This window comes from Capra hircus, chromosome 5 (genome assembly GCF_001704415.2).
Source record: "Capra hircus breed San Clemente chromosome 5, ASM170441v1, whole genome shotgun sequence".
Taxonomy (NCBI): Eukaryota; Metazoa; Chordata; class Mammalia; order Artiodactyla; family Bovidae; genus Capra; species Capra hircus.
This window is the reverse complement of record NC_030812.1, coordinates 9,678,604-9,706,051: the sequence shown is the minus strand read 5'-3', so window position 1 is coordinate 9,706,051 and position 27,448 is coordinate 9,678,604. Positions and strand designations below refer to the sequence as shown.

At 37.1% G+C, this 27,448-nt stretch overlaps 1 protein-coding gene across 1 annotated transcript in view; it reads right to left on the bottom strand.

Moving 5' to 3' along the window:
- The window catches only part of OTOGL (otogelin like), a 180,171-nt gene that overhangs the window by 4,998 nt on the left and 147,725 nt on the right, over positions 1 to 27,448 (bottom strand). Inside the window, exons 44-56 of the mRNA XM_018049083.1 lie at positions 24,720 to 24,861; positions 22,061 to 22,246; positions 20,443 to 20,655; positions 19,963 to 20,067; positions 16,940 to 17,047; positions 14,919 to 15,020; positions 14,002 to 14,106; positions 13,876 to 13,916; positions 8,552 to 8,615; positions 7,240 to 7,418; positions 6,270 to 6,374; positions 3,949 to 4,068; positions 2,527 to 2,572 (exon numbers count right to left, since the gene is read on the bottom strand). Of these exons, the coding sequence (XP_017904572.1) occupies positions 2,527 to 2,572; positions 3,949 to 4,068; positions 6,270 to 6,374; positions 7,240 to 7,418; positions 8,552 to 8,615; positions 13,876 to 13,916; positions 14,002 to 14,106; positions 14,919 to 15,020; positions 16,940 to 17,047; positions 19,963 to 20,067; positions 20,443 to 20,655; positions 22,061 to 22,246; positions 24,720 to 24,861 (1,516 nt within the window). The remainder of the gene's footprint in view (positions 1 to 2,526; positions 2,573 to 3,948; positions 4,069 to 6,269; positions 6,375 to 7,239; positions 7,419 to 8,551; positions 8,616 to 13,875; positions 13,917 to 14,001; positions 14,107 to 14,918; positions 15,021 to 16,939; positions 17,048 to 19,962; positions 20,068 to 20,442; positions 20,656 to 22,060; positions 22,247 to 24,719; positions 24,862 to 27,448) is intronic.

Genomic DNA, 27,448 nt, shown 5'->3' with positions numbered 1-27,448 from the left:
GTATGGATGTGAGAGTTGGACCATAAAGAAGGTTGAGAACCAAAGAATTGATGCTTTTAAACTGTGGTGTTAGAGAAAACTCTTGAGAGTCCCTTGGACTGCCAGAAGATCAAACCAGTCCATACTAAAGGAAATCAATCCTGAATATTCATTGGAAGGACTGATGCTGAAGCTGAAGCTCCAAAACTTTGGCCACCTAATGAGAAGAGCTGCCTCATTATAAAAGACCCTGATGCTAGGAAAGATTGAAGGCAGAAGAGAAGGGGATGACAGAGGATGAGATGTATGTGGGATGGCATCACTGACTCAACGGACATGAGTTTGAGCAAGTTCCAGGAGATGGTGAAGGACAGGGAAGCCTGGCGTGCTGCAGTTCATGGGATTTCAAAGGATCCAACATGACTGAGCAACTGAACAACAGTCTCTTATACGTGGTCATTCTCATTCCTGGACCTCCCAACTACAGCATGGCCTGAGACTCAGTGTTGGTGACAGACGGCAAGCTGTTTCGTGTCTTACGATGCTTTCACGCATTGGTTACTTCATTAACACTTTAATTGTCACATAAGTTTTAAAAGAAAGACTAGTCAAGAAAGAATCATCTTTAACATGACCTATAAGACCTTATCCTCTCCGATCACTTTAACTCCTGTGACTGCACTTTGCCACTTCCTCCACTTTGAACACCCTTCTCTCTTCCCGGCTGGCTCCCAAGGACATTCAGTCTCTACTCAACTGACACCTCATCAAAGAGGCATTCTCTAATCACCCACTTAAATGAACAACCCAATTCCCCTCCCTCTCCATCCCTTGTATTCTTAACTGTTGTTCTTTATACCATTTGTCAGTACCTGACGTAACGGTGTATATTTACCAGTTATTGTTTCCTCCCCTTCTTGACAACATGCACTAAGCAGGCAGAGATTGTTTCATCTTCTATCATAGTTCCCAGTAGCTATAAGAGTGTCTGCTACATGAGAGGCGCTCAACAAAAATTTATGTTCATTCATTCAATAAATGATACTGGGACATCCTAGTTGACTGAATTTGTTTGTGCCGAGAGCCATTTTCTATTCATTTCTCAGTGTCTTTATAATTGTAACACATGTCGTTTAGCATAGTACCTATGATAACAGCCAATATCTGCAGTCTTTCTGATAAAGCCTCATCACCCAAAAGCAAAGACTACAGACAGGGGTTCTCTAATGCCAAAGCAGATACTACTTCACAGGTTCTTACACATCAGAAAGAGATGTGTAGAGAAAACGAGGCAGCTTGTTACGATTCTGCAACTTAAGGAGCTGGGCCAAACTGAACGATCCTGAGGCCAGGCACTGGAGAGACTTAAGTCTATCACTGATTATGAGTGTAATCTACTTTTCTGAACCTTCATTTCCTCAACTGTAAGGGAAATCATACCTATTTCCCCACATACTTCCCAGAACTGTGATGAAGACTGGTTGCAGTGTTATCTGCAATGGGTTTAATAGACTGTTGGTGTGTGGCTGACAATCAATAGTAGTAATATGGTCAGTCAAACAGATATTCCCTTGTCTGCCCTCAGATAGCATAACTATGCTCACTTCTCTAATAATAAAACATGGGGCTATAGAATTCTTGTGACTAAGAATCCAGTGCTACACAATGGCATTATTAACCTGAATCGTGAAGTCTTTTTCCCAAAAGCTTCTCTAAACAATATTAAAATTACTGTTTATGCCAAGTTTTCTAACACTTCTATTTTTATCTTGACATAAACTCACGAGTAGTTGAAAAATAAATTCTTAAGCATACAAATAAAAATTGCACAAATACCCCTCTATTCTATTTCATCTTTAACATGACTTTAATGTCTTTATCCTCTTTTATTACTTTCATCCCTGTGCTATGACTGCAGTTTGCCATTTCCTCTACTTTGCACACTCTTCAAAGGACGTTATAAAGCACTATGAAATAAACCATATAATTCAAGTAAATATAAATTTATATGTAAATATGAGTTTATATTTATGGGATTTTTCTATACATATTATTTAAATATAACTCACTAAATTGGTATTTCTCAAATGTATTAATTATACAGAACCATAGATTTGTTCAAATAGGTTTGGAAAATATCATACTCTCTAAGTCCTTATTGGAATCTCATAATAATTTTGTGTAGTTTAAAGCACATTTGAAATAAATAAATAAATAAATAAAGCACATTTGACCATAGAGCACTTTTTAAACTTAAACCCTACTGAAATTCTGTGCTATACCTTTTGAGAAATGCAGCAAGAAAGACATTTCTAATATTTAAATTAAATTTAGATTAAAATTCACCTATATTAAAAACTGTATTTATGTTCCAGAAAATAAAGACTAAATTACAAAATAATCAACCACTTGCCATAAAAACATTCAAATAATATACATTAAAAAATACATTTCTCTCATTGTAACATAAGTGAATCTTATGAGAAAAATCATAATCTGAACAATTAAAACTAATAAAATTAATGTATATAATTTGTCCTCACTTACAGATCCTGCAACAGCCTTCATTATAAAGTTTCACAATCCCTTCATTCTAGGATGAGAGAAGGAATAGTGTTAAACTCAATGTTTGGTCATTTCCTCCTAGATTAGAAATAAAAAACTAACTTTTCAATATATTTACTAAATATCACAAAGACTTTTATAGAAAAAGGATTGAAACAACTATATCTAATAACAGTTTTTATTTTTAAAATTAGGAGCAGATATTTAAAAAATTTTTTTGATTGTTATTTCTTCATAAGTAATATGAAAAAGAGTGCAAAAAGATTAACTTACTTAAAAGAACACATTTAAAATAAAACAAAAGATCTTCTTACCAAGTCGAGAGGTACTCTAAACAGAGATCAGTGTATTTTTTAGACTCCTTGCAATTAACTACTTTTTAAGACTAGATTGAGTTCCTGAATATAACTGAATTTTAAAATGATATCTCTTTTTCTCTAATATTTTATCATTTTAAACAGATCTTCTGCTTCTGAATGTCTCTTGCCAAAGGCTAAATTAAGAAAATTTCATTGATTATCTTTTGGAATTCTTACCATAATTGCCTGACTGCTTTTAGTAACTCGCTAATTATAATTCAAATAAAAGAATAATTTATTCTATAAAAATGGATATGTGAAATATGATATGTAAGATTCTTTAAAGAGCTAAAATTCTATTACCTTGGTACATATTGTATCTTGTTATTCAGCCAGCTAGCTAACCATCATCACTAAAAGGGCACATGTTGAAAAAATCAGTGAAATCATGCTATTTCTTTACACTGAAAGAAAAATATTGCCTCACACAACAGAGTAAAATTTACTTTTCATTAGGGATTATTATTTCCTAAATAATTAAGGCCACAAAGAATCTTTTTAAAATACTATGTGACTTTCAAAAATCTACTGTCCCAGCGGGCTTTTCTCTGGGAGAATAAGGAATTGGAAGAGCAAAGCTGAAGGATCAGCTATGTTCCAGCGTAAGCTGAGGTTCACAGTGGCCCATGCTCAGAGAAACTATGGCCTCCCTTAAACCAGCGTGCATTGAAAAGCAAATGACATCAAAAATCTGCTGTGGGTTTAAGAGAAACTTGACCAAGTTCAGATCAAGTAGTTTATTAATCCATATTGAAAGAGAGGCTAAGTCGGCTAATCAAAAGATTTTTCAATAATCCTTTAGTCTACATCTTAAAAACCCAGAGATAGTATCATGTCCATTTGGGGAGAGTCAAAATTATTTGGAGTGCCATATACAACTCAAACTGTCAAACAGGAAATATAACCAAGCTTTTATGTATATATGAAAATAAAACATTTACCAAAAAAAAAAAAACATGTATGCATGACCTTGGAAAACATATTAATGTGCATTTTTAAAATTATATTTAATGCTAAATTTTCTTAGCTATAATGAAGTACAAACCATTTTGCATTCAGTCTCATTAAAAGGTGGACAGACCATACTGTAGTTAAGAATCATTGCCCCTTCATCAGTCTTAACACATTCAAATGTTGTACAATTATAGTGCCAGGTGCTCCCCTCCTAAAAATAAAAGAGAAAGATTCTGTTTGTTTATTAAAATCTGCCATATTTCATAAGTAGAATGTTTCCTATCTTACTGAATTAAAAGTCAAGATTTAGAGAGCTTCTTTTGACATAAAATGTCTGTCTGGAGCTGTACCTAAACTTATCTAAGTATGTGGCAGGTGAGTGGGTATGTTTGGTTTCATACTAGAACTGAGATGTAAATGTGGAGCAAAACAATAGAGAGGAAAGAAGCAACTCAGCGTCTTTTTCTACTACAAAATTAATTACCTAATTTAGCCAAGGGTCAAAGGTCTTGCTCTAATATTCCCTCACTAATTATAAAACAACAAATCATATTAGTTAGTATGACTCCTCACTTGAGGCTGGTTTGTTTTTTCTTCTACTCCCTTATCAACAAAAAATTTAAAAGTCTTTGGATGATAGTGATTATTCACCCATAGTTCTGGTTTCCTATACCTTCTGGTTATTTTAAAATGTATCCCTATTCTTTAACAAAATTTTAAGATAGTAACTGTTTATTTCACTCCTGATTTCAGAATTCCTAGTTACAAATAAAATCAGCTGAAACTAATTATAACTATTAGGCTGTAATTGTCAGTCTATATATTTTTTATAACCCGAATTTTAAAATGTTAGTCAAACTCTGACTTGAAGATTCCTTGTGGACCAGCAAAAATTCTGACAAGCTTCCTTTTCTGTAGATTCTATTTTAATTTATAAATGTCTTCAGGTCCTCTATGAACCTCAGCTGGAAAAGATCTACAAGTCCAGGTCTAAAAGAAGATAAAACATTCAAATCAAATATTAATTCTAATATTAAATTCAAATAGTATGTTCTAATTTACATGGAATCCAAAATTAGTTGTTCCATGGGAATTAGATTTCTAGATAAATAAAACTTATCTTTGAAAGAGCCGAGAGTTATTATAACAATCTCGATGAATATTTACCTATATTACTTGTGATCATAATAAATATTCTAAACATAATTTAATCTTTTATTTAAATATCAGGGTTATCACTGTGAATACTGATTATATACACCAATAGTTCCTGGATTATTGATATCTGTAGAGTTCATGTTGCTCTTTACTAAAATCCCCACATTACTGTATATTTTCAAGTAACCTCTGATTCATTTTCTCTCACTGACACCTGTCTCATCATTTTTATAAGCTTGCTTTTTCAAGACTCCCTCTTTAAAAAATATAATATAAAGCAGAAATATTGCTATGATTAAACAGATAAATAATATCAACATTATTTAAATCAATAACACTATTTACACATAATTATAAAACAGACAACAAGCATATGTTACATTGTTATAAAATAAGATAACTGTTAACATTTCTTACTTAGGAAAATGCACAGGATTGGAGAAATCTGTTTTTCGTTTGGGTATATAGTTAATTCCATGTAATTAAGAATACCATAAATAATACCTCCATATAATTAAACTATTAATGGAAAAAACTTAAGATTAGCAATAATAAATTGGGACTATCCTCAGGTAATGCAAATTATAATCAGAATTTGTGACCCTCCTAAACCTGATGACATCACTAATAATTGTATTAAAATTACATGGTTCCCTTCTTCTGTTCTAAAATGAGAAAGAGTAGGTCAGTCTGCAAACCTCCATAGAGTTATTATAAGATAATGGAAGAATTCTGAATAATTATTATATTGAGGAAAGATGTGATACAGCATTCATTATTCCTAAAATCTTCTTTTTAAAATTTTCAAATATTTTAAATCTTTTCTTATATTTACCCACTGAAGTCTTCAATACCTGAAATAATAAAGTACTAACATCTTGAGTTTCAGACTTTTGTTAAAATGCTTCATTTCAAATGAGTGAATAAAATAACACTCTTTTCCTTTGTTCTAATGATTAGAAATCAACATTTCTCAAAGCCCATTCCTAACATCTGGGGGAAAAGTAAGGATCTCTGATAAAATACGTTTGAGAAAGCAGTTAAATATGCTCCTTCGCAAAAGGAATCATGGACTTTAAAATGTTAACTGTGTCTTGTGCATTACAAGTGTGCTGTGCATGGGTGTGCTTATTGTATGTGGAATACTGTGTGTGTGAGAGAGGGTTTTCAAATTTATGTGAACACCTTATTCGGAAAATAGCACAGAGAGCGACCCTCCAGAGGAATACATTTTAGGGACGAAGTAATTCATACCTCATATATAACTGTAGTTCCATTTTCCATTTGAAATTTGCAGGATATATTTTTGCAGGTACCACAACAATCATAATCACTTGGAGGTGGAGTATACACCTGGTGCTGTGCATAGTAATAATAATTTGAATTAGCCAAGAGCAGTACTGATATTTTTAATGAGTTAGTTCTGAAAGTGCTTCCCATTATAACGTATGCTCTCAGAGGGAGGGTCAAGAGGAAGAGGGCATATGCATACTATGGCTGATTCATGTTGATGTATGGCAGAAACCAACACAACATTGTAAAGTGATTATCCTACAATTAACAATAAATTTCAAAAATTATGCTCCCTTAGAATACCTGTCAGCATTTCTAAGGTTGAATTTGAGGCACATCAAATAATATAGCTGTATTAGAGGTGAAGTAGTTGTTAACCTTTACACCTAGCAGAAAAGATTCACCAAGCAGATGTAAAAAGCTCAGGTCAAACAAGCTGTATAGAAAATGCTGCTGCTGCTGCTAAGTTGCTTCAGTCATGTCCGACTCTGTGCGACCCCATAGACGGCAGCCCACCAGGCTCTGCCATCCCTGGGATTCTCCAGGCAAGAACACTGGAGTGGGTTGCCATTTCCTTCTCCAGTGCATGAAAGTGAAAAGTGAAAGTGAAGTAACTTAGTTGTGTCAGACTCGTAGCAACCCCATGGACTGCAGCCCACCAGCTCCTCCATCCATGGGATTTTTCCAGGCAAGAGTACTGGAGTGGGGTGCCATCACCTTCTCCGGGTATGGAAAATAAGACTCCTGAAATTCAAGGTTATACACAAGAAAAGGATACTGTATTATATAGATGTACTATAAATTAATAGATTATTAAAGCACTATTCAAGTGTATATTTTTAAATTATAGAGTATTTACTTGTTCAAATTCTACAGTTGCCATTTTAAGATTAATGAACTTGTACCAGAGTGACTTAGAAAAAATACTTACAATATCACATTCTTTTGAACAATTCACCATTGTAAAGTTCAAAGTGTGGAAGCCTGTATCGTTATCTTTTTCTTCGAGACACTCTACCACGTAACAAAAATCCCCTTCCAAATACCTTATCATAGATTGGCCAGGATTCAATACTGATGTTTCTTGAAATACACACACATCATCTTTTTCTAAGAAAAAATTAAAAAGTCAACAAAAAGTACAATATTCAGGTTTTTTATTAATCAATCAATAGAACTTTTATTTAAGACTATGTTTTTATTACGATGTGTAATTTTTTAAAAACCAATAAAGATCTTTAACTTTATATATTATAATAGCTTGAGTTCACTTAATAATGAATATGACATTTATTCCTTAACATACAGTAAGAAATGATATATAAACTCAACTACTATTTACTGTTTGAACTTTCTCTAAAAGCTATCATATATAGCAGATTCTAGAATTTTAGCTTAAAGTAATCATCAAGCTACTTGCTGTTCCCTCTTCTGGAAACATAACATGACAATTTGGGGGAGTGGATATAAATGAAGGCAAAAATATAAATCAGTAACAGTAGGCCTCTTTATAAAGGTATTGTGTAACATTTCATGTTTGTTATTTTGAGAGAAAAATTTTCAATTTTATTGTGCTGCAAAATAAATAAGTATATAAGTCATCCTTTATGATGAAGGTAGCTGATACACTGTGCTATCACATCTTTGAAAGTGGCTTTAGGTAGGCTGGAATAACTCTTTGCGCCTTGCCCATGCTGGATTTAATTCTCCCATATAAAAAAACCAGAGTTTCAAGATATTGAACAACTGTTTATTTTCTATTAACCTACTTCATATGAAGATTTGTTATTTCATAGAAAAATCAACCTTATGCCATATGGTGTTAACATCAATAATTATAAAAGAGTGAACAAAAATCTCTCACTTTTAGATGTTATCTATTTTTTAAATTAAATTAGATACACAAAAAAGAACCTTGGCATTAACTTTAAATTCTGTGAAGCCTTTGAAAAAGAATCATTTTTATGTTTTGTTATGAAGTTTCTGAGCAACTTTACTTATGAAGTGTCTCAGAACATTTAGGAATATTACACAAGAGGAAATAAAAAAATAAAAAGTACACTTTTTATACTAAAAAACTGGCAAATGGCTTAAAATGTGTAATATAATCTCAAAAATAATTTTTAAAAATTAAAATTAATTTAATTTTTAATTTTTAAAAATTAAAATTAATTTAATTTTAATAGTGAATAACATATACCAATAATATGATTATCACTTAAAAGTTTCAAAGACATAGTTACCACAGATATACTGTACACATCCACAGCCACTCTGAAAGTTGTAGTCTATTGCAGTAAATTCTCCCTATTAGAAAGATATTATTATTACATGACTTAACAACATAGTTTATTGTATTACCATTGAAAAAAATACACACTATAACATCTAATAAGTATCCTACCCCACAACCACATAGCAACTTCATAGTAAATATTTGATAGGGAACAAGCTTTGATTAACCCAGCAGTCATTTAATTAGTAGCCTAAGGAAAAAACTCACAATAAGCAATATGATCATAGACCAGACAGTCTGTCTAAACTTTAATTTCCTTGTCTATTAAATGAGTGAAGATGGATAAGATGATCTTTATGGATTGTCCTAACTTTAAAATTATGCTGTTTGACTCCGAGCTTCTAGTGGGCAATTCAAGATAAAGAGAATGCTTGCTAATCCTAGAAACTTCTCTTGAGGAAAATGTTCTTGATCTGTTCTATAGAGGTGGTCCAGAACTGTGATGTATGCACAGAGCTAAGCTGCTATAGCGTGTAAAACAAGAGCAGAAGAGTGGACGATTAATGTCACAGGCTCAGGAGCAATACTGCCCTTCTGCCAATCGTGCTCTGCTACTTGCTAGCTGTGTGATCTAGGGCAGGTCACTTAACCAGTCTGCTCCTCACCTTCCTCATTTACAAAATGGTGATAATAATACTATCTGCCTCTTAGAAATGTTGAAAGAAGCAAATGGATCAATATATATAAGGACTTCAAATAAGCTGATGTACAGAAAGTGCTATAATCTTGCTCTCTCTCTCTGCTCTGCTCTGCTCTCTGCTCAGGTGTGTGTGACTCTTTGCAACCCCATGGACTACAGCCCGCCAGGCTCCTCTGTCCATGACATTTTCCAGGCAAGATAGTAGGTAAATTGCTGTCACAACCAATGCTTAAACTTTTTACTAGGAAAATTGTATTGGTTCTTCTCAAGTAGGACTCAGGCCTAAAGCTTCAAGAATTGTATTTTAGACATCAACTTTTCCTGGGTATCTTTAATTTTCATATGATAGTAATAAACACTAATTTGATTATCAACACAAAAAATAATTCAGATAAATTCATAGTAATATATAAAAGGCACTTCTTCCATAATTAGTAATATTCTACTTTTTATAGTGCCTTATGGGTTGCAATGGAGAAGGCAATGGCACCCCACTCCAGCACTCTTGCCTGGAAAATCCCATGGACGGAGGAGCCTGGTGGGCCGCAGTCCATGGGGTCACTAAGAGTTGGACACGACTGAGCAACTTCCCTTTCACTTTTCACTTTCATGCATTGGAGAAGGAAATGGCAACCCACTCCAGTGTTCTTGCCTGGAGAATCCCAGGGACGGGGGAGCCTGGTGGGCTGCCATCTATGGGGTTGCACAGAGTCAGACACGACTGAAGCGACTTAGCAGCAGCAGCAGCATGGGTTGCAAAGTAATTTCATAAACATTAACACATTTGATGTTTTATGGCTTTTAGTCATTATACAATTCCAGTGGGACTGGAAATAAAATATTAGAAATATAGAGTTTAAAATAGTCATAAATCAAGCTCTCCCACTGCGTAAACTATTCCAAAAGATTAGATGAGGAAGTAGGCTCTCACTAACTCTTTTAAGTCACTTAGCTGTTTTTCAATAGTTAGAGCACAATGCCCACAGTGTCCTCTCAAGCTTAGGCTTAAATCTTTTCATCTTCCTTCCTAACTTGTTTCCTCTGAGATCTTACTCATGGATTTAGTTACGCTTTTATTCTCATAAGTACCCAATGTCAATCAGAGGAAATAGCTCCTTGATTGTTCTACCAATACTTAATATTAATCAAATATGATGGTATTTTGTTTTTATTCTCAAGCAAGCATCCCTCCCCTTTACAGTCAGTAGCAAAATCACCTCAAAATGTTCCCACTTTTTAGCTATTACAAATAGTGCTGCTATGAACATTCAAATTTGCGGGGACGTATGTTTTCATTTCTCATGGATATATACCTAGGAGTGGAATTGCTGAGTCATATGGTGACTATATATTTAATCTTTTGAGTAAGTACCAGGCTGTCTTCCAAAGCAGCTAGTTTTGGATTCCCACAGCAGAGCATAAGGGTTCCAATTTCTCCACATCCTTGCCAACGTGTATTAACATCTGTCTTTTCAGCGAGTGTGAAGTGATCTTTCACTGTAGTTCTGATTTGCATTTGAAAAAGTGAAAGAGTTAGTGACTCAGTCATGTCCGACTCTTTGTGACTCCATGGACTGAACTGCAAGCCTCCTCTGTCCAAGGAATTCTCCAGGCAAGAGTACTGGAGTGGGTAGCCACCCCCTTCTCCAAGGGATCTTTCTGACTCAGGGATCAAAGTCAGTCCACATTACAGGCAGATTCTTTACCATCTGAGTTACTAACTAATAGCTAGTGATGTAAAGGAACTCTTCAAACGCTATTGTCCACTGCATATTTGGACAAATGTCTGGTTATATCCACAAAATGGAATATTATTTAAGAATAAAAAAAGAAATGAAGTACTGATACATGCTACAACACAGATGAATCTTGACAACCTAATGCTAAGTGAAAGGAATCACAAAAGACCACACATTATATGATTTCACTTACATGAAATATTAAGAATAAGAAAATCTATAGAGATAGAGAGGATATTGTAATTTCCTAGGCCGAGGGAGTTTTGAGGGACACAGTAACTCCTAAGAGGTACAGAGTTTCTTGGGGCAGAGGGTAATACAATTTTTCTAAAATTGATTGTGCTGATGGTTGCACAATCTGTAAGCAAAATAAAAACCATTTAATTTCACACTCTAAATGGCTGAATTGTGTGGTATGTGAATAATATTTCAATAAAGCTGTTGCTAAAAAAGAAATATATTATTAAATATTTGTTTTAGTGTCTAAGACAATGTACTTTTTATAAAAACACTGTGGTCTATAGCCTGCCATGCTCCTTTGTCCATGGAATTCTCTAGGCAAGAATACTGGAGTGGGTTGCCATTTCCTTCTCCAGGGGATCTTCATGACCCAGGAATTGAACAGGAGTCTCCTGCATTGCAGGCAGATTCTTTATTGACTGAGCTATGAGGGAAGCCCAAACATGTCTTCTTTGATAGATAAGGCCAAAAATATATTATCTTTCTCAAGTCGTAGAGGCATATCATAGAGGTAAATATTTAAAGGGAAAAAAAAAAGACTTGCAAAGTGTCATATCCAATGATTATCCATACACTAATTGTCCATCTAAAATAGTTTAAAAAGTGATACCAGAGTTATAATTATTGTTTCTATAAGTTAAATTTGTGTAATTCCTAAAAGATATGCATGTTCAGAGATAACTCCTAAGAAGGTACAGACAGCTAGTTACCTATTTATACCTCCTCCTCCTCTGAAACAAATGCATTGTTAGTACTCTTTCTTAAGGAATCACTGGGAACACTTTTAATATTGAGATAATATATTTTCAATATTGTGCTTCATTTTAGACCAGTGAACTTATCTAGACATAAGACTATATCTATATAAGGTAGATATGACTAAATCTATCTAAGGTAGATTTAGTCACCAATGGAAAAAATAACATTGTGTGATCACTTACCAAGAACCAGACATCCTGGAATGTGAAGTCAAGTGGGCCTTAGAAAGCATCACTATGAACAAAGCTAGTGGAGGTGATGGAATTCCAACTGAGCTATTTCAAATCCTAAAAGATGATGCTGTGAAAGTGCTGCCATAAATATGCCAGCAAAACTGGAAAACTCAGCAGTAGCCACAGGACTGGAAAGGGGCAGTTTTCATTCCAATCCCAAAGAAAGGCAATGCCAAAGAATGCTCAAACTACCACACAATTGCACTCATCTCACACACTAGCAAAGTGATGCTCAAAATTCTCCAAGCCAGGCTTCAACAGTACGTGAACCATGAACTACCAGATATTCAAGCTGGATTTAGAAAAAGCAGAGGAACCAGAGATGAAATTGCCAACATCCGCTGGATCATCGAAAAAGCAAGGAAGTTCCAGAAAAACATCTACTTTTGCTTTACTGAATATGCCAAAGCCTTTGACTGTGTGGATCACAACAAACAGAAAAACTTTTTAAGAGATGGGCATACCAGATCACCTTACCTGCCTCCTGAGAAATCTGTATGCAGGTCAAGAAGCAACAGTTAGAATTAGACATGGAACAACAGACTGTTTCCAAATAGGAAAAGGAGTACGTCAAGGCTGTATATTGTCACCCTGCTTATTTAACTTATTTGCAGAGTACATCATGAGAAACACTGGGCTGGATGAAGCGCAAGCTGGAATCAAGATTGCTGGGAGAAATATCAATTACCTCAGATATGCAGATGACACCACACTTATGGCAGAAAATGAAGAACTAAACAGCCTCTTGATGAAAGTGAGAGAGGAGAGTGAAAAAGTTGGCTTAAAACTCAACATTCAGAAAATGAAGATCATGGCATCTGGTTCCATCACTTCATGGCAAATAGATGGGGAAACAAGGAAAAGAGTGTCAGAGTTTATTTTCTTGCGCTCCAAAGTCACTGCAGATGGTGATTGCAGCCATGAAATTAAAAGATGCTTGCACCTTGGAAGAAAAGCTATGACCAACCTAGACAGCATATTAAGAAGCAGAGACATTATTTTGCCAACAAATGTCCATCTAGTCAAAGCTATGGTTTTTCCAGTGTCATGTATGGATGTGAGAGTTGGACTATAAAGAAAGCTGAACATCAAAGAATTGATGCTTTTGAACTGTGGTGTTGGAGAAGACTCTTGAGAGTCCCTTGGACTTCAAGGAGATCCAACCAGTCCATCCTAAAGGAAATCAATCCTGAGTATTCACTGGAAGGACTGATACTGAAGGTGAAACCTCAAATCTTTGGCCACCCGATGCAGAGAACTGACTCAATGGAAAAGACCCCGATGCTGGGAAAGATTGAAGGTGGGAGGAGAAGGGGAAGATGGATGATGAGATTGTTGGATGGCATCACTGACTCAATGGACATGAGTTCGTGTAAGCTCCGGGAGTTGGTAATGGACAGGGAAGCCTGGTGTGCTGTAGTCCATGGGGTGGCAAAGAGTCAGACACAGCTGAGCGACTGAACTGAACTGAACTTCCTATCTCTAGCAAAATATGAAACGTTGACTGCTCCCTATATCAAAGCAGATTTCTTTTAATTTACTTAATTAAAACTTACAGAGAATAAATCTATTTACTCTGAGAAGAAATCAGAAATGAAAGAAAGGAACAAAAAATTGATTTATGTTATATTAAAAATTCAATCAAAATATGTGCTCTTACCACTTCACAAGTTGGCATAACAAGATTTTCACAGCTACATTCTAAAAGGCAAAAAGCGACATATTTATACTGATCATTATATACTAATACAATGTAATAAGACTTTAAAATGTAAAAATTAGTTACCACAATGCCATGTTGGACAACATTGACCAGATACATTTTCTTTCACAAGATTCATATCTTCTGCACAGTTGAATAGAGGCATAGGACAAAGATTTGGCTCACACACTAAATTTAAAATATAACATGAGTAAAGATTAACTTCATTTAATTGCTGGTTTTCACTAGCTATCATTCACTGCCATTACGGATATACTGGGATCTCCCCAGAGCTGACCGCCCACCACCCAATTGCAATGTGTTGATAAGGACAGAACAAAGGATTCACAAGCAGATAGCAGTACAGCTAGGACATGCTCTTTCAGTCAAGAGCCCTGAGAAGTGGCAGGGGGGCAAGAAGAGAACTGAAGTGAAAAGGGTATGGAATCACTTGGAAATCTAGAAAGTCTAGGATAAGGAGAAATGTCATAGCTAATCTTTTTTGGGAAGGTAACAAAATTGTCCAAGAAGCACTCTATATTTAATACGCTAGAAATCAACTAACGTCTGACATAACCATACGACTAACATGCACTGGCCTGAGACTTCCCTGGTGATCCGTGGTTTAGAATCTGCCTGACAATGCAGGGGTTTGATGCCTCATCTGAGAAGATCCCATATGCCCTTGGGCAACTAAGCCTGAGCGTCACAACTACTGAGCCCACACTCAAGAGCCCATGCGTCACAACACATGTAGCCTGCATGCCTACGGTCCATGGTAACAGGATAAGGCACCCCGATGGGAGGCCTGAGCACTGCAGTGAAGGGCAGCCCTTGCTTGCCACAACTAGAGAAAGCCCACAGGCAGCAATGAAGACCAAGGGCAGCCAAGACTAAACCAAATAAATAAAAATTAGCCTTAAAAAATTTTAAAAAGAGGTGCTGGACTTCTTAAATGCCAAACATAACTAAATATTTGTAATTAATTAAAGTATATTTACCACAGTAATACTGAGGACAACAGAAGTGTGTAGTATTAAGATCCACAGTGAGAAATTCTCCGTCAGTACACAGTGGAAAAGGTTCAGTACATGGTTTGCACACTAAAGATGAAACAAAAAGGCAAAGTCATGGTTGAGCTAAAAACAAACTAGTTATAAGTTCAAATGTCTGTACACATATAAAATAAAAATAAAATACATTATATAAAACAAAACAGGAAACAAGGAAAATAAGGATTTAAAAAACAGATCTCTTTACTTGGTCATAAAAACAATATTATCTGAATGTATTATTTTATACTTTCCCAAGCACAGTGATATAAAAGAACCATCTTACCAGAAGTATAGGACATTGAGATTTCAGGAGTTATTTGTTCTTACTAGGATCAAAATGCCACTGATTTACTTAAATTTTCTTAATTCACTACTCTTGATTACTCCAATTTATGGATGAACAATATAGTAGGCACATATTCTTCTGAACTCTTAGTATCCTTCTTCCAACTTTGATAATAACTCTCAATGAATTTGAGGAAATGCCCCACCCACACAGTCTTGGAGTGACTCTTAATAAAGGTGCCTCACACTTATCAGTCTTTGTGTAGGAAAAGCCCACTTTACATGAGTCAGAATATCTTTTCTATAGCATTTGAGTCATGGAGACACACTGAGACAGGACATAAATGGATGTGGCTGACTCAATCATTGGTGACTGCCACCTAGAGAAGCTGGTTTCTCTCCTTCCCAGAGTTTGGCTGTTCTGCTTCATCTCAGTCCTACAAAATCTTGATCCCCCAATTCTCCCAATAATTGGTTGTGTGTAGGCTATGAAGAAAAGGCAATGGCAACCCACTCCAGTACTCTTGCCTGGAGAATCCCATGGATGGAGGAGCCTGGTGGGCTACAGTCCAGGGGGTCGCTAAGAGTCGGACATGACTGAGCAATTTCACTTTCACTTTTCACTTTCATGCATTGGAGAAGGAAATGGCAACCCACTCCAGTCTTCTTGCCTGGAGAATCCCAGGGACGGGGAAGCCTGGTGGGCTGCCTGAAGTGACTTAGCAGCAGCAGCACAGGCTATGTAGCAGAGAAGGAAATGGCAAACCATTCCAATACTCTTGCCTGGAAACTCCCATGGACGGAGGAGCCTGGTAGGCTGCAGTCCATGGGGTCGCTAAGGCTTGGACACAACTGAGCAACTTCACTTTCACTTTTCACTTTCATGCATTGGAGAAGGAAATGGCAACCCACTCGTGTTCTTGCCTGGAGAATCCCAGGGATGGGGGAGCCTGGTGGGCTGCCGTCTATGGGGTCGTACAGAGTCGGACATGACTAAAGCGACTTAGCAGCAGCAGCAGCAGCAGGCTATGCAGAATCAATCAGTTGTTGCCATTGCAGTCAAAGAAACTTAAATCATACACAAAGAAGTGCTATGATCCACATGGGTTTATCTGAAACCTATATTCATCACCAGTCTTTGATATGATAATTCCCCAACGGAATGGCAAAGAGAGAACTGTTTATTTTTGAAAGTCCAGTTCACCAGACAGAATATACAGCACCAAATACAGTCATTTTCTAGACACCTTTCGTTTCTTTTTCGAGATCATTGTGCTTACACATCCCGTACATATCCTATATAGCAGATGAAGTTTTAAAGAGTTACTCTGCTTAGTAGAGCCCTTTATTCACTTAGTTCTTCAGGAAAGTCAGGACTAAATTTTTTCTCTAAAAAGAACTATGTGCTAGCTTTATTTTTTAATAGATTATAATATCTTTGATTAGGTTTTGACTTATATACATAGTCTCTGTCAATAGGGGAAAGTAGTACCAATTGTAATAAATGTCAATAATCATTTAAAATGCTTTATCCTTTTTTTCCCTAAACTCTAATTTAGTTGAATTTTATGATATATTGGCAGAATATTGGTTACTATGAGTTCCATGAAATTCACACCAAATAAAAGATTTTCCTTTGATCTTTCCTCTTCTTCCAAGAAACCATCTCTCAAAACACTTACCACAGAGAGGAGAAAAGCAGCAAGTCTCCTCCTCTTGAACCTGAATCATGAATTGATCTTCTCTGCATTCTGGTATTGAAATCTGGGGGCATTCGAATGGGTCACATTCTGCAAAAACACAAAGATATTTGGAAATTTATATAGAGTAAGATGAATAAATGAAATAGTGTGGTTCATTTCTCTTTGAATTTAGTAATAATTAGTTCAAATAAAAAATCTTAATCTTTGAAGAAATATATAGGCAAATAGCAGGTTATTAATATAAAAAATAAGTATTTTACATAAAAATACATGTAAATAGACATTTAAAATATATATATACTTTATCTTAATCATATATACATGATTAATCACTGGTCATAGCAAACACCCTCTTCCAACAACACAAGAGAAGACTCTGCACATGGACATCACCAGATGGTCAACACCGAAATCAGATTGATTATATTCTTTGCAGCCAAAGATGGAGAAGCTCTATACAGTCAACAAAAACAAGACCAGGAGCTGACTGTGGCTCAGATCATGAACTCCCTATTACCAAATTCAGACTTACATTGAAGAAAGTAGGGAAAACCGCTAGACCATTCAGGTATGTCCTAAATCAAATCCCTTGTGATTACACAGTGGAAGTGAGAAATAGATTTAAGGGCCTAGATCTGATAGATAGAGTGCGTGATGAACTATGGAATGAGGTTCGTGACATTGTACAGGAGACAGGGATCCAGACCATCCCCATGGAAAAGAAATGCAAAAAAAGCAAAATGGCTGTCTGGGGAGGCCTTACAAATAGCTGTGAAGAGAAGAGAGGCGAAAAGCAAAGGAGAAAAGGAAAGAAGCATCTGAATGCAGAGTTCCAAAGAATAGCAAGAAGAGATAAGAAAGCCTTCCTCAGTGATCAATGCAAAGAAATAGAGGAAAACAATAAAGTGGGAAAGACTAGAGATCTCTTCAAGAAAATTAGAGATACCAAGGGAACATTTCATGCAAAGATGGGCTCGATAAAGGACAGAAAGGGTATGGACCTAACAGAAGCAGAAGATATTAAGAAGAGGTGGCAACAATACACAGAAGAACTGTACAAAAAAGATCTTCATGACCCAGATAATCACAATGGTGTGATCTCTCATCTAGAGCCAGACATCCTGGAATGTGAAGTCAAGTGGGCCTTAGAAAGCATCACTACGAACAAAGCTAGTGGAGGTGACGGAATTCCTACTGAGCTCTTTCAAATCCTAAAAGATGCTGCTGTGAAAGTGCTGCCATCAGCATGCCAGCAAATTTGTAAAACTCAGCAGTGGCCACAGGACTGGAAAAGGTCAGTTTTCATTCCAATCCCAAAGAAAGGTAACGCCAAAGAATGCTCAAACTACCACACAATTGCACTCATCTCACATGCTAGTAAAGGAATGCTCAAAATTCTCCAAGCCAGGCTTCAGCAATATGTGAACCGTGAACTTCCTAATGTTCAAGCTTGTTTTAGAAAAGGCAGAGAAACCAGAGATCAAATTGCCAACATCTGCTGGATCATCGAAAAACATCTATCTCTGCTTTATTGACTATGCCGAAGCCTTTGACTGTCTGGATCACAATAAACTGTGGGAAATTCTGAAAGAGATGGGAATACCAGATCACCTGACCTGCCTCTTGAGAAATCTGTATGCAGGTCAGGAAGCAACAGTTAGAACTGGACATGGAACAACAGACTGGTTCCAAATAGGGAAAGGAGTACGTCAAGGCTGTATATTGTCACCCTGCTTATTTAACTTCTGTGCAGAGTACATCATGAGAAACGCTGGACTGGAAGAAACACAAGCTGGAATCAAGATTGCTGGGAGAAATATCAATAACCTCAGATATGCAGATGACACCACCCTTATGGCAGAAAGTGGAGAGGAACAAAAAAGCCTCTTGATGAAAGTGAAAGTGGAGAGTGAAAAAGTTGGCTTAAAACTCAACATTCAGAAAACGAAGATCATGGCATCCAGTCCCATCAATTCATGGGAAATAGATGGGGAAACAGTGGAAACAGTGTCAGACTTTATTTTTCTGGGCTCCAAAATCATTGCAGATGGTGACTGCAGCCTTGAAATTAAAAGACGCTTACTCCTTGGAAGAAAAGTTATGACCAACCTAGACAGCATATTCAAAAGCAGAGACATTACTTTGCCAAGTAAGGTCCATCTAGTCAAGGCTCTGGTTTTTCCTGTGGTCATGTATGGATGTGAGAGTTGGACTGTGAAGAAGGCTAAGCACTGAAGAATTGATGCTTTTGAACTGTGGTGTTGCAGAAGACTCTTGAGAGTCCCTTGGACTGCAAGGAGATCCAACCAGTCCATTCTGAAGGAGATCAGCCCTGGGATTTCTTTGGAAGGAATGATGGTAAAGCTGAAACTCCAGTACTTTGGGCACCTCATGTGAAGAGTTGACTCATTGGAAAAGACTCTGATGCTGGGAGGGATTGGGGGCAGGAGGAGAAGGGGACGACAGAGGATGAGATGGCTGGATGGCATCACTGACTCGATGGATGTGAGTCTGAGTGAACTCCGGGAGTTGGTGATGGACAGAGAGGCCTGGCGTGCTGCTATTCACGGGGTCGCAAAGAGTCGGACACGACTGACCGACTGAACTGACTGAACTGACATGATTAATCATCTATATGCATGTATGTATTTGTATATATATATTTATAAATTGCTATAAAATCTCAGCAAAAATATATAAGAAATAGATTTTTTATATTTAAAACATACAAATGTATACACTTAAAATACATATTTCTACTAAAATTAAGATCATTAAAATGAACTAATTATATATACATATAATCTATACAATAAATATAATTAAAGTTCATATATATACATATTTACAAAGAAGTCATAGGTATAAAAGAAAAACTACCTTTAGCAAGACAGTTCTGCAAACAATCTATTTGATAAATTTTTTTGTAGACACAAAAATGAGAATCTTATCTACTACTCTGAATGAACAATGAATCTCACTTTTCCTAGTTCATTACTCACCACATTGATACTGTGGACAGCAAGAAAAGGGGCTATGGCCAACAACCAGTTTTTGACTATTTGTACATGTTGGAATGGCAGTTTCACACAAAGTCATGTCACATCCTGGAAATAATCAGAAATATAAAAAAAAAACTGTGTACACAACTAAAATCCTGAGGTTCTAACTTAAAGAAGGAAAAGGATTCTCAATATGCATGTTTTTACACTGCAATTACAGACCCTTTATCTTGTCATGTCTTTCAGAATGTTATTAATTATAATAGCTAGAGTTTTGCATGTCTGTTTGTAAAATCAACAAAACTATAATGAGGTGAAAGTTGCTTTGAGAAAGTGTAAGTGACATTCATGGCAATAGTTACTTTAACCTGGTACATTTTTTTTTAACACCAAGCATCATACATGCCCTGTTTTTTCTCAAAGAATATCAACATATTTGGTGGCATTAATAGACTGTAAGGCTTCAGCCTGCATACATACTGCAAACTTCCTTTGAACAGCAGGTCCACCTATCAACAAAGCCCAGGACAACTTCAGCTTCTCGTTCACAAATTGGCGAGGGCTGTTCATCACAGTCAGGTTCTATGGGAATAATGCTTCCATTCGCGAAACATTTGTACAGGGCACATTCGTCAATGCCCCCATTCCAAACTTCACCAGCAGTTCGAGGCTGATCTTCACGATCAGTGCATGCTTAAAAAGACAGTCAATGTTACAGCACTTAGAACTTGGGCATGAAAATAAATCAAGCTGCGATGTTTTGATTTCAGACTGTGACTTGGTCCAGGGGCACAGATAACTTGTCATGTTATCTACTTTTTTGCAGCTTCTTCTTTTGGTTCATCAACCACTAGCTTACATTTTTTCTTTAATGAACTTTTTGTAGTCCATGGAAAATATTTTTCCCTTCTACAACTAACTGTCTGTAAATTTGCATGACCTCTTCAATAAATAAGATGATCTGCTAATTATTTTGTATTCATTTTAAGTCTTGCTAGTATAATTTATTTAGCTTAAACAAACTCAGTAACATAAATTTAAATTAGTTTTAAAATATTAACTATAAAAACTTAGTAGTATTAGAAAACAAGGTAGTCTCTACCTCACATTAACATGTTTGTCATAGCAAAATTCAAAAGATCCCAGCTTTAAAATCTAAATGTGAAAAGTAGGCGGTCAAGCAAATATTGTTTAATGACTCTGTCCATTTTATTATGAACATTTTACTTAATGACAAATATAGCCCTCTAGTAGTTCTTTAAGGAAAATAAGGATAAATGAAGTGACCACCATATTCCAAGCTTCCAATGGCCTTTTCTTTATTTACTACTAAACCAATCCCTCAGGTCCCTAAAAAAATATATAAGCATGCCTGTGTATTCTCAAATCCTTCCACAAATATTTTCTCAATGGCAGATTGTTTCTGAAACTATATATGCATTTTGCTTCTACTTGCCTTCCCCTTTAATTATTATCTTTACTTTTGACCATAACAAAAATCCTTGTGATAGATAAAAAGTGCTGTATAGCAATTTTCTCAATTTTGCACTTTTTCAAATCCACAACTACCATGGAGACTATGTGTCAAAATGGGTTGAAAAGGAAAGCAGAAATACTCAATGTTTTCTCCCAGATACTAACACTTTCTGAAACTTCTTGAGTGCTTCTTTTTCTCTAGACACTGTTGCAAAATTTTCTATTTTGTTGTGTATCCTCACACTAACCTTGTGGCCTAAGTCCTATTACTTTCCACATTTTGCAGATGTACAATTTCAGGCTCATGTAAAGCAGAATCATTAACACACGAAATAACTGGAATTTCAATTCAGTCCACATACTATTCTCTTCATTCTTAATTTGCCACATCCTTTTCCAGTTATTATAGGCATAAGTAGAAATAAAACATATTACCACTGAAGCCCCCATTTTGGCAACTCTGATTGGAATCATATTACAATCGAACAACATACTTGTTTCCTTTCCAACACTTAGGCGAACTTTGATTAATCCTTTCAGCACATTTCTCCAAGATTTAAAAAAAAGTCTTATTTGTTTATTTCCTGGGTCCCTACGGTGTTGTTTTTGCTTTTCTGCTTACCACATTCTTTCTCTGGAATACATCGAGTTGAATCTGGCCTGTGAAGAACGGTTCCATTTTTGCACACACAGTCTTCTCTTAAATTCAAACATGAAGAATGCCCATAGAACCATCTGTTCAGACATGTTTTTGCTTCACAAGGTCGCACACAGGGTTGATATTCCTTCCCCTCTGGACAAGTCAGAGCTGTGAATAACCGAGGACAGAATTTGCTAATGATAACAGTGACCTACTTGAATTCTAGTAAGAGGAAGAAATGTCAGTTTTCTCTCTGAAAGTAAATTTTTGCACACTTTCAGCCTCTTCCAAATCCATTTTTCAGTATTATGTAACAATACATTAGAAACAAAACAATCAATGAGTATTTTTGAGCATCTTCGAGGTGTCCAGCTAGTATCATGTTACAGTAGGGAAAGTTCATCTGACTTTTATCAAATAAATACTACCAATAGGCAGCCCAAGTTCGGTTGGCATAAATATGGAGTCAACTATTATGAAGTTACTGCTCTGTGCAGTGGGAGGAGATCCAACAATCCACTCGGAATAAGCACAGAAATATGTTTTAACTATGCAACTCAACCAAGTCCTAAAAAAGAAAAATGCCACATATTTAGGTTTAATCCTTCACTGTCAAAAGAAATTACTGTTGCTGAGCAGTTTCTAAATGATGTTTCAGAGAATTCATGTTGCTTTTACATGATCTTAAAAAGTCATACTCACCAAAAAATGAACATGCAGATGGCGGGGGTGTAAACCGGTAAGATATTAGAGGAGAAAAAATTCACAATCTAGTGATACTGAAGGTGTCCTAAGTTCCCAGTGAATCAAGCAACCCCACTCTTGAACAGTGATTACCTCTGGGGGGAAATACCCTGATCCTGGGGAAAACTGAAGGCAGGAGGAGAAGGGGACGACAGAGGACAAGATGGTTGGATGGCATCACCAATGGGATGGACATGAGTTTGAGCAAGCTCCTGGAGTTGGTGATGGACAGGGAAGCCTGCTGTGCTGCAGTCCAGGGGGTCACAAAGAGTCAGATGTGACTGAGCAACTGAACTACAACAGCTGGGGCTGTGGGGAGAGGAGAGGCCTGGAGCGAGCACACCAGGAGCTGCTTTATTTCCCAAGTGGAGTCATGTAACTAGAGTCTCCAATATATTATTTTTCTATGTATTTTATTCTACTTGGGGAGGCGGGAGATGACAGTGTTTCACTGTTGAGTATGGTGCTGGCTGTAGTTTTATCAAATATGGTCTTTATTATGTTGAGCTATGTTCCCTCTGTACTTGTTGAGAGAGTTTTATCATCAGTGGATGTTGAATTTTGTCAAAAGCTCTTTTTTTTTAAACTATTGAGATGATTTTTACTCTTCAGTTGGGTAATGTGGCTTATCACAATGATTGATTGCAGATACTGAGCCATCACTGGCATCCCTACGGGTAAATCCCTTCATCAGAATGCATGATTCTTTTAACGTTTTGTTGAATTCAGTTTGCTACTGTTTTGTTGCGGGCTTTTGTATCTATGTTCATCAGTGATACTGACCTGTAATTTTCTTTTCTTTGGTGTCTTTTTCTGGTTTTTGTTATCAGGGCACACTTCTCTCTGGTCTTTAGAGCTCTAGGAGTGCCCCCTACATAACCTGTGTGCACGCCTCAGCTGTGGCAGCACCAATTACTATGGGTGCCCTGGTAGGCCAGGCTGGCCCTTGGCCAGGAGGCTGCAATGCCACAGTGTCTGGGGGACACTGGAGGCTGGGGCAGGCTTTCTGCATGGCTGTCTGCAGATCCTGAAAGGCTTGAAGCTGGGTCTGGCTCACTGGAGGGCAGATAAGCTTTTGGAACTAACAGACGAGGGGAGGATTCCAAAAGAGTCTTTTCCCAGTGCCAGTGTGATCACAGAATCAGCTCCCAAAATGGATGCTCTCAGCATCTCCACCCCCAGGGGAGTCCTAGGTGCCTCCTGCCTCTCCTGGAGGCTCTCCAACATCAGCAAGTCGTTCCTCCCCAGGGTCCTTTCAAACTACTTCCTCTGCTCTGGGACTGGGAGCACAGGCGATTTTGTGCATTTCCTTTAAGGGCAGAGTCTCTATTTCCTATAGCTCTCCAGCTTTCTCAAGCATCAGCCTTACTGGTTTTCAAAGCCAGAAGTTCTGGGGACTCGTCTTCCTGGTGCTGAACTTCTAGGCTGGGAAGGCCAATGTGGGGCTTTAGACTTCTCACCTCTTAGGAAGGAGGTCTACAGTTGTGTATACCTTCTGTGTGTGGGTCCTGACTATACTGTATCTCTGCCTCTCCCACCCATTCTGGTGTCGTTCTTATCTCTTTATCTGTGAAATATCTTTTCTGCTAGTCTTCAGATCAGTTGCATAGATAGTTCATTTGTAAGTAATTGTAATTTTGGTATGTCTGTTGGAGGAGGGGAATTCAGGGTCTTGCTACTCCACCTTCTTGACCCTCCCTCTTACTTTAAATTTATACCACGATAAAAACAGAAGTTGCTTAAGGGGGAGCTATGACCTCTAACTATAGGTTACATTTACATTCATTTTATTCTTACAAAATCATTTTGTGATAAAAGTAAAAAGAAAGATGTGAATGTAAAAAAAAAACTGAAATGTTGGATTGTTGGAAAATATAGTTTGCAGTGTACTACTTACAGCAGTAATCAGGTGTTCTCCATGGAATACAAATGTCAAACTTGTTGCATACAGCCACATATGCAGAAAGGGCATCACATTCATAGTTCCAAAAATAGGTATAATTGATCCACATCTTTTCACAGAAGTCTTGTGGTGAAACCTAGAGACACATTGTGCCCTGGGATAAGTTATGTTATTTTATGTATCTGATGACCTAAATCAAATCCCTTATGATTATACAGTGGAAGTGACAAATAGATTCAAGGGATTATAGCTGATAGACAGAGTGCCTGAAGAACTATGGACAGAGGTTCATGACATTGTACATGAGGTAGTGATCAACACCATCCCCAAGAAAAAGAAATGCAAAAAGTAAAATGGTATACTGAGGAGGCTTTACAAATAGCTCAGAAAAGAAGAGAAGCTGAAGGCAAAAGAGAAAAGGAAAGATACACCCATTTGAATGAAGAGTTCCAAAGAATAACAAAGAGAGAAAAGAAAACCTTCCTCAGTGATCAATGCAAAGAAATAGAGGAAAACAATAAAGTGGGAAAGACTAGAGATCTCTTCAAGAAAATTAGAGATACCAAGGGAACATTTCATGCAAAGATGGGCTCAATAAAGAACTGAAATTGTATGAACCAAACAGAAGCAGAAGATATTAAGAAGAGGTGGCAAGAATACACAGAAGAACTATACAAAAAAGATCTTTATGACCCAGATAACCATGATGGTGCGATCACTCACCTAGAGCCAGACATCCTGGAATGCAAAGTCAAGTGGGCCTTAGGAAGCATCACTATGAACAAAGCTAGTGGAGGTGATGGAATTACAGTTGAGCTACTTCAAATCCTAAAAGATGATGCTGTGAAAGTGCTGCACTCAATATGCCAGCAAATTTGGAAAACTCAGCAGTGGCCACAAGACTGGAAAAGGTCAGCTTTCATTCCAATCCCAAAGAAAGGCAATGCCAAAGAATGCTCAAACTACCACACAATTGCACTCATCTCACACACTAGCAAAGTAATGCTCAAAATTCTCCAAGCCAAGCTTCAGCATTACATGAACCGTGAACTTCGAGAGGTTCAAGCTGGATTTAGAAAATGCAGAGGAACCAGAGATCAAATTGCCAACCTCTGTTGGATCATCAAAAACACAAGAGTTCCAGAAAAGCATCTACTTCTACTGTATTAATTATGCCAAAGCCTTGACTGTGTGGATCACAACAAACTGTGGAAAATTCTGAAAGAGATGGGAATACCAGACCACCTTACCTGTCTCCTGAGAAATCTTTGTGCAGGTCAAGAAGCAACAGTTAGAACTGGACATGGAACAACAGACTGGTTCCAAATAGGAAAAGGAGTACGTCAAGGCTGTATATTGTCACCCTGCTTATTTAAATTATATGCAGAGTATATCATGAGCAATGCTGGACTGGAAGAAACACAAGCTGGAATCAAGATTGCCGGGAGAAATATAAATAACCTCAGATATGCAGATGACACCACACTTCTGGCAGAAGAAGAACCAAAGACCCTCCTGATGAAAGTGAAAGAGGAGAGTGAAAAAGTCAGCTTAAAACTCAACATTCAGAAACCTAAGATCATGGCATCTGGTCTCATCATCTCATGGCAAATAGATGGGGAGACAATAGAAACAATGAGAGACTTTACTTTGGGGGGCTCCAAAATCACTGCAGATGGTGATTACAGCCATGAAATTAAAAGATGCTTGTTACTTGGAAGAAAAGCTGTGACCAACCTAGACAGCATATTAAAAAGCAGAGACAGTACTCTACCAACAAAGGTCCGTCTAGTCAGAGCCTTGGTTTTTCCAATAGTCATGTATGGATGTGAGAATTGGACTATAAAGAAAGCTGAGATCAGAAGAATTGATGCTTTTGAACTGTGGTGTTGGGGGAGACTCTTGAGAGTCCCTTGGACTGCAAGGAGATCCAACCAGTCCATCCTAAAGGAAATCAGTCCTGAATATTCATTGGAAGGACTGATGCTGAAGCTGAAACTCCAACTCTTTGGCCACCTGATGAGAACTGACTCATTGGAAAAGACCCTGATGTTGGGAAAGATTGAAGGCAGGAGGAGAAGGGGACAACAGAGGATGAGACTGTTGCATGGCATCACCGACATGATGCACATGAGTTGGAGCAGGCTCTGGGAGTTGGTGATGGACAGGAAAGCCTTGCGTGCTGCCATCCACGGGGTTGTAAAGGGTCAGACATGACTGAGCGACTGAACTGAACTGAACTGAAGGCCCCAAACTGGATCGATTTTTGATTCTCCAAGACTAAAACTATTTGGAAAATCAAAAGGTAGTAGCAAGTCAATATTCCTAACAGTTCCTCTTTGCCCTTAGATCTTTAAAGTTTCATAATATTAGATATCACTTCTGAATTTATAATTGTTTAAACACAGTTTAGATGAGATAAATGTTATCTGTGAATGCTAAGTTGCTTCAGTCATGTCTGACTCTTTGAGACCCTATGGACTGTAGCCCGCCAGGCTCCTCTGTCCATGGGATTCTCCAGGAAAGGATGCTGGAGTGGGTTGCCATGCCCTTCTCCAGGGGATCTTCCTGATCCAGCAATTGAACACATGCCTCTTATGTCTCCTGTACTGGCAGGTGGGTTCTTTATCATTAGTGCCACCTGGGAAACCCCAAATACTGTCTGTACTAATCTACATAAACTTATTTTACAAAGATGGAAAAAAAAAAAGAGTATGTGGTCC